This window comes from Nelumbo nucifera, chromosome 3 (genome assembly GCF_055504915.1).
Source record: "Nelumbo nucifera cultivar China Antique chromosome 3, China Antique-T2T, whole genome shotgun sequence".
Classification (NCBI taxonomy): Eukaryota; Viridiplantae; Streptophyta; class Magnoliopsida; order Proteales; family Nelumbonaceae; genus Nelumbo; species Nelumbo nucifera.
Genome location: NC_142651.1, coordinates 10,828,878 through 10,836,757, shown reverse-complemented (window position 1 = coordinate 10,836,757; position 7,880 = coordinate 10,828,878). Strand labels below are relative to the sequence as shown.

The following is a 7,880-nucleotide window of genomic DNA, read 5'->3' as shown; positions in this document are numbered from 1 at the left end:
AAAAATATGGGTCAGACTAGTCCAAAACTAACAATGCATGAAGTTAGCGTCAACCATATCAAGGTTCATTTCATAATTAGTAGAGTCTCATTATTTTGAGCCACCCCATTACCTGACAAAAGGGAGACTTAAAAAAGAGAGAAGGGGTCTCTTTACACACATAGGGGAGGGGGTAAAAGGCATAAGCCTATATAACCATACATTAGGGGTGAGCAAATGCATAGGTTTTATCCGGAATTCAATGGAATCAATCTTGAATTGATCCTACCCAATTTTTAGTTAGGGTAGAGTCTGGTTTCAAATCCTTGGAACCGATCTGGAGGGTTGGCCTTGGTAGAACTGGCCTTCAAACCAAACTTGACTTGAAATAAACCCCAAAATATTTTTAATGATATGAAGATTTGAACCCAAACACTCATGTTACAGAAGTCATGATCTCACTTGACCATTGAGTTACTTAAGTGATTTGACCATTTGTTTTTATTATAATATTTGAATATGTATAATAAATAATATAAAAGGTAATATTTACAAAATTTAAATTATATGACAAATTTTGAACCATATATTAATATATTATGATAATCTACATATTAAATTATTCAATTCAATCAATAAAGACAATATAAGTGTAAGTACGGTGGTAAGGCAATAGAGAATGGTCTTCTTGAAATACAAAGATGGGGTTGATCTCGAGTCAAAGTTATGAGTAGGCTTAATTCTCTAGAGAGAGAAAATTAGGGAGTTTTCGGCTAGGGAATTGTGAGGGTTCTCGTGTGTTCTGCGGCTTGTATCTTCTCCCTTTTATATAAGAGATCCCAAGACTTTAGAGAGAAGAGTCCAAAAGAGATCTTTTCCCATTAGGGAAGGGGATCTTAGATCATCTCACGTCAACCATCAAGTAAACTCCATTGGGGTTTCACCAGGTATCTAATGAGATCTTTTAAGAATAAAGTTTCATTTTCCCTGAGGATTATCGCATAACACGGGTTGACTACATCCCTTCATGGGTTCTCTTGTGGCCATGTGTTAGGGACAAAATTTTAGTCGACTGACGTGTTTAGGTATCTTAGTAGCCATCCTTGAGACACCTTGTTATAACTTGTTGTGACTGCAAGAAGTGTAAGTTGTCTGTGAATAGGTGTTTAAGCGTTAGTCACCTGAACAATGCCCATCATTTGCCATAGGCCTGTGACATTGTTCTATGATTATCACACTTTTTGACTATCATTTTATGCTTATCGCAAGTCCTAGATGACATTTTATTCTCATCTCAAGTGCATGACCCTTGCATTGCCTTTGTAAAGTGTTGTTGTGTTGTTGCAAAGTTATCTTAGTCGTTTTGGTACCCTAAACATTATCTATCGTCTTGCCCGACTTGACTGTAGCATTCTTCCCGTCTAGGGTTTCTCCATGCAATTCTTATCTACGATTTCTTCTATGATCCTCATGTTATTGACTTACATATACTTACAATAAGTTTTAAACTATATATTATCACTATTGAAAATCAAGTTTTTAAAGGCAAGGTTTCCCTTTTTTTTTCCTTCTTTTTTTTTTGAAAGGGGAGAGTAAAAAAATAACAAGTTTCACGGGTAGACCTTGGAACCAACCCCAAATTAAACCATTAAGGCTAGAACCGACCTTCACAAGGTAGGTTCCAGTTCCAAAAACCTGGAACCGACCCCTATAAGGTAGGTTCCAAGTTCTGCCATGGAACCAAATTGAACCTACCCATGCTCACCCCTACCACACATGGGACTAGGCATTGGTCAAGTCGTAGAGGGCCTTTGATTAGAGACATTTTAAAGGGCATTTGTGGTGCAGCAAAATAACAATTGGAGCCCAAGCCCAAGTTGAAGCTAAAATTGCTCCCGTTGGACCAGATATTGCACCCCCATCTTTGTAGAAGGTTTGGCTTATCTATTTTGAAACAAAATCTTAGACCATTTAGGGGATTTCCCATGAAATTGACCCCATTGAGTGGGTTTGATTTCCATCTTTTCTTGGAATAAAAAAAACATCAATACATTCTTCAATATGAATTGATCCTCGTTATCTAAGCGGGTTTAATTCTTAAATACAGATATACTTGTATGATTAATAACCAGTATAGATTGGGAAGAGGTTTCTATCAGTCCAACTGGTGAGTGGTGTAATCTCTATACGTACATATTCCCTGATTATCACTATATTTACCGAAATCCAATGTTAACCCAAGTATGAAGTGCTGTAACTAGAAATGGATCCGACAGTTTCAGCAGTAGCTCTAGCAATATATGTGGCACTGAACTCCAAGTAGAAAATCTGCTTAGCTGACCTGCTCCCCAATCAAGTCCAAGCCCACAACAAGAAATGACAACCCTTGAAACAACAAGAAATAGAAATGCACACCATGAGCTGATAATAGGCTTCTTGCAGATGCAGTGAGTAGAAGAAAAGCAAGCGCAAGCTCCTTTCTGTAGAGCTTGTTTCTCTTACTTGCAAGAGGGACCTTGTTGGTTTCCTTTAATTTGTTCAACAATGTCAAACCAGATTCAGAAGCCCTCCTTTGTAGGTGCTTTTGATTCAGAGTTTGTAATTCCTTTTCGGCCACTGCTAATAAATCAGACTCTGATGATCTCCCAGTCTTTTTAGTCACAACCCATTCATAAGCACTTCCCAATTGAAACAGACCTGAAACCATGGCACTGAACTTTGTCACGGACATGGTGTTCTCAAACAGAAGGTATGGTACTATGAAAGGGAAAGACTTGGGGGCTGGGAGAATGTTCAGAAAGGACATGAAAATGGGAACATAACAGATCACCCAAGTGGGCAGTTCAGCCTCTGGTATAAACATTGTCAGTGGCAGGATAATGCAAAACAAGGTGAAGGAGTAGAAGGGAAGAATCAGTTTCCTTAGAAGGAAGAAGAGAAATATCAAGTTGGCCTTCTTCCCAATAGATATCTGCACCAACACAAAAACAATTTGATCAGAATTTTATCTTCTGGCTTTTAAAGTTAAAGATGGTTTTCAAATGTAATGAAAACGAGAAAACCTTGGAAGTTATAATACTGGGAAGACATAATCGAAAGAGCTGCATAGGACCCGAATGCCAACGGTGCTGTTGTTTCTTGTATGCTTCATAAGATTCAGGTAGTTCACAGAGTACCTTGACATCATTGAGGAAGATGAACTTCCAACCATTGAGGTGAGCCCGAACTGCGATATCCATATCCTCAACGGTGGTTCTCTCAAGCCAACCTCCAGAGTCCACAAGAGCTTTGATTCTCCACACTCCTGCAGTTCCGTTGAAGCCAAAGAAGTTGAGGAAGAGTCCATTAACCTGCTGCTCCACCTCAAAGTGGAAGCATAGGTTGATGTTTTGGAGCCTTGTAAGCAAGTTCTCATCCTTGTTCACAAAACACCACCGAGCCTGGACAAGACCTAGCTCAGGATTGCCCTGGAGCGACAGTAGTCACAATTTAATCAGCATGTGTCCATTGGTAAGACCACAGAGATGGGAATTGCTTATCATGTATTAATTACCTTGAAGTGAGGAATTGTTTGCTTAAGGAAATCTGGATTTGGCTGGAAATCTGCATCAAATATGGCAACAAACTCGTAATTCTTGATGTAGTCACAGGCCATGGCTGACTTGAGGTTGCCGGCTTTGTACCCAGTCCTGATGAATCTGTGTCTATAAACTATTTTAACCCCTTTCTGGTTCCACGAGTTAACTTCTTCTTTAATTAGAAGCTGTACACTCTCTTCATCAGAGTCATCTAGGACCTGAATTAGGAGTCGATCCCTTGGCCAGTCCAATTGACAAGCAGCAGAAATGGATTGTGCGTATACCTACATGTGATACAAACCTCATCAGTTCTTCAGTAAGCAATTTCAGAAGATGGCATAGAAGACAACTTGTAAAGGAAACAAGAAAGTGAGCAACCAAAAAAAATGTACAGCAGGAATCCTAAAATAAGAGGATTCCTGGACTTCACCTTAAAGAGGTTTATAGTTGAAAGATTTGTAGAGACACACTCACCTATAAAAGTGAAAAGGTCAAGGTTGACAAGCCCGCAAGCATGTTGCAAGGAGATTTAAATGAACTATCATTCGAAAAGGACAAGTTTATAATGCACTCTAATTTGAAAAACAAAGATTTGAGAAGTTGGTGGAACTCAAACTACTGTTCTATAATACACCACTGTTTGAAACTGAAAGTAAATGTTCACTGTTGAAAGACCCACCCAGAAGTTTATTGCAAACTCCAGGATACAGTATATTTCTGTATGGGGGTTCTAGATTTTAAAGGTAACAGATTTTCGAATTCATTCAAAGTTCTCTAATTGGAAGTCTTTTTCCTCTTAATCTGATTCCTTCAGTCTAGAACAGAAAACCAACCAAAGGACAGCAGAACTCACCAGATTTTACTTATATTACATCTATGAGATCATAAACTAGGCAAATATACACTGAGCCAACAAATGCTTTTCAGAAGAAAATTTTAGGAATGCAATTTGGATTAGTTTTCTTACCTCTCTCTCATTGCACATGGGAATCTGAACAAGAACCATAGGAAAACCAGAAGGGTCCTCAATGCCAAATGCATCTACTTCTACCGTGGGCTTTAACTTGTTATATTTAATCCAGAAACACCCGATACAGAGAAGTAGTCGATCGAGTGATTGAACCATGAAAAGTAAAATGCAGAATTTTGAAAGCGCCATAACCAGGGGAGCAATATAATCAGCTCTGAAAGACAACCAAGCCAGGTAAGACCAGTGCACGATTCCCTGAACCTCCAATGATTGAATCAGACCCAAATCCCAGCCATTGAGATAGGCAAACAGTTCCAAGAGGAGAGCTGCCACTGAAACAGCAAGAAAAGCTCTGATAAACCTCAACAACCTTCCCCTGTTCTTGGGCTCTTCTGTTCTTCTCAAGAAGACAATTCGTTTGTTAGCAGTAGCAAGCTTTATCCAGAAAGTTGTGGCTAACCAGCAAAGGCGAGAAGCAGCTCTGTGAGCTCGGAGGAGAAGAACCCACGTAAACTGCTTAGTGTTTTTAGCCTTTGCTTTTTCTGGAAATACTGATGAAGAACGACCATCGATCTCCATTACAGAGAAGCTGTTGGGATTCTCCATTGTTACTACAAGTGAGCAAGGAGCCATCTCTTCAAGAGAAGTACCAAATATAAAGAACTGAATGACTTTCTTTTCGAAACAAAAGCTGTAGAGCAGATAATGTAATCTAGAGTATAAACCGAGCCTGAAACATCATTATCCCTGAGAGACATACGAGTGGATGTGGGTTAAAATTTCTGTACATACTTGATCTTGGAGAACAAGTAATAGAAAGGAAAGGGTGAAATTAGTTACAAGATTCCCGCAGAGAAAATAAAAAACAAAGATAAGTCCATCATTTCGTTGGAATCTGGATTTTGAACTTTGAGAGAGAGAGAGATTGTCAAATGGGTGGCCGAGGAACTGGTTAACTGAAACATCAAAGCTTCAAGGGAAAAGAAAAAATAAGGCCTGAAAAGAGCTGAAACTTGAAAGCAAGAGAGTACAAAATAACCTCATCTGCTGGGCTTATGCTTACCGTTGAGACTTGAGAGGCAAGTGAAAAAGCTAGCTAGTGCGTAGCTTCTTGTTCACTCTCCCAGTGTTGAGAAATGGAAGGTCCCATTTCATCCATTGGTATTTATATAAATACAGAACTGAGGGAAGTGGCAGCAAGATGGAGATACAGCCAAATTACAGATATCAATCAATCCCCTTCCCCTCAAAGGCCCAAACAATACCCTGAAAACTGTTGCTAACTTGCTATTATTAATATTATCGAGATTTCCAATACCATGAGTGGGCCCCATATGTGAGGTTCCGCTTTTAAGTTTTAACCATAGGATACAACATGGTGGTTATGGACGTTAACGGTTGGAAAGGTTCTAGTCTCATTCACGTGAGTAGGTCCCTCGTTGAGTCAAAACTCAAAACTACAGAATCATTATGCAGGAAAATGGTAAATAATCTGTGGGGACTGCCACTCCACCCTTTGCTTTTTGCAACCTACGTTTGGCATTCCTTATTATAAGGATTTATTTCTTTTTTGCAGTTAAAATGCCCCCGTTAACACTAAGTTTTTAACTGCAGAAACGAGATAAGTCCTTAAAATAAGGAATGTCAAATGCAGCCTAAGTTGAATAAAAAGTACATCCTTTTTTAGAATGCACCACTGTTTTGGTTGAATGGATGGGCCTAAGGCACCATTTGGCAAGAGCGCGAAGACAAATATATAGAGTACATTCTGGTCCATGCAAATGAAAGTTGGTTTAATTTTGCATTGATAAATTTACTTTCTTACCAATTGATTTTTAGTTGTGACATGTACAAACACAAATCCCAAAGACTGGAGTATATCATTTTAACATTGATCAACTTTGAGTGTAAAGGTTGGATGCAAAATTGCAAACATTGTTCTCAATTTGATTGTAAACATGTCTTAGAATCTGTATTTGCTGTTAATGTCAAGACACAAATGCATTCTTGATAAATGTATATATACATTTAGGCTCTTTCCAAATGGAGGCTAAGGACTATTTACAAAATATATATATATATATATACGTTAATATGCCTACGATCTCAAATATTCTGAAACGGAATCATTCTGGCCATCGATTTCTGGGTTGATGGTCTGACCGTCTGTTTTGAATGGACGGCCGTTTTGACAAAAAAAATTAATTAAAAATAAAAATAAATGGACAAAAACCATTAAACGAATGGACAGTTCAACTATCTGGGTCAATGGATTGTTGACTTTTTCAATGATTTTTGGCCAAAGACCGAGTTTGAAATAAAAGGGAATTGGTTGCCTGAACAATTCCCGGGCTGAACGGTCCAACCGTCCAGGTCAATGATGGTTCGAAAACCATGCCTAAAATATCATTTCTATTAGATGGTTACTCAAAAATGGTGAAACAAGCACTAATGGTAAAACAGTAGAATACTTAGCTTGACTAGAATGAAAACCGTTACATAGGCAAGGATAAAAGCAATCAATTTCCTATTAACCAGATGGGGTCTGATGTTGTTCTGCGATGGTTATTTATGTACTTATGTACCCTAGCAACTATGCATTGAGCGTACACACTGCCACAAGAGAGAGGATAAGGCTTGAGTTTGGGTGTGAATGAAGTTGTTTTGGGCTTAGACTTTTGGTACTGTCACATGGGATGATGGGATGAGAGGGATTCCTGTCCTACTACAACTCCCAAGTGATCAACTGCCCCAGCCTTGTCTGTACATCTCCTGCTCTCAGATACTCAGCTTGATGTATGAATTATGATAATGTACTCGGTATATAAACTTGTCTTTGTACCCCACAGGAGTTCTTTGCCCATCTCCAATATGACATACACGAGCATTGATCACGACCATTGAAAGCCAATATTCAATGCTGACCATCGATCAACGAAGTTTTTTGTCAAGTGAAGGGAAGCCCACAGAAGACAGACCTTTGCTGGATTAAAGGTGTCTCAATAAAATGACTAGGCATTGTGAAATTTTGAGTTATGACCTACCATGTTAGTCGGCCTACATAGCTGTACAGTCAACATTGATTGGCCATGTCTGATACGTGTACAGAGTCCAAGTCGAAACAGGTTTTACATCGGAGAGGAATAAGGGGCGGGTACAGAGTAGGGTTGATAACAAAACATTGCTGCCACATTCACACAGTCGTACATCGGATTCTAGCCAGTAATGCGTTGTGATCAGCACATTCATATCTAGACTCTTTTATTCACCTGAGATCCGCTGATGTTATCCAATAATTATCACAGAGAAGTTGCAGTTACACAGGTTTGATTTCATAACTACATATTTGAAGG

At 38.9% G+C, this 7,880-nt stretch overlaps 1 protein-coding gene across 3 annotated transcripts; it reads right to left on the bottom strand.

Moving 5' to 3' along the window:
- Window positions 1-1,959: 1,959 nt before the first annotated feature.
- On the bottom strand, window positions 1,960-5,700 carry LOC104595557 (xyloglucan glycosyltransferase 4). Of its 3 annotated transcripts, none has more exons than XM_088900618.1 (5): window positions 5,591-5,700; window positions 4,525-5,274; window positions 3,533-3,841; window positions 3,042-3,446; window positions 1,960-2,950 (listed from the first exon to the last, which is right to left on the bottom strand). In XM_088900618.1, the coding sequence occupies exons 2-5, from the start codon at window positions 5,158-5,160 to the stop codon at window positions 2,312-2,314; spliced, it is 1,989 nt and encodes a 662-aa protein (XP_088756744.1). In that variant the 5' UTR covers window positions 5,161-5,274; window positions 5,591-5,700; the 3' UTR covers window positions 1,960-2,311. The 3 variants fall into 3 exon arrangements, with proteins under 3 accessions (XP_088756744.1, XP_088756745.1, XP_010254632.1); XM_088900619.1 differs by having other exon boundaries at window positions 1,960-2,364; window positions 2,482-2,950; window positions 4,525-5,682; XM_010256330.2 differs by having other exon boundaries at window positions 4,525-5,682.
- Window positions 5,701-7,880: the final 2,180 nt, after the last annotated feature.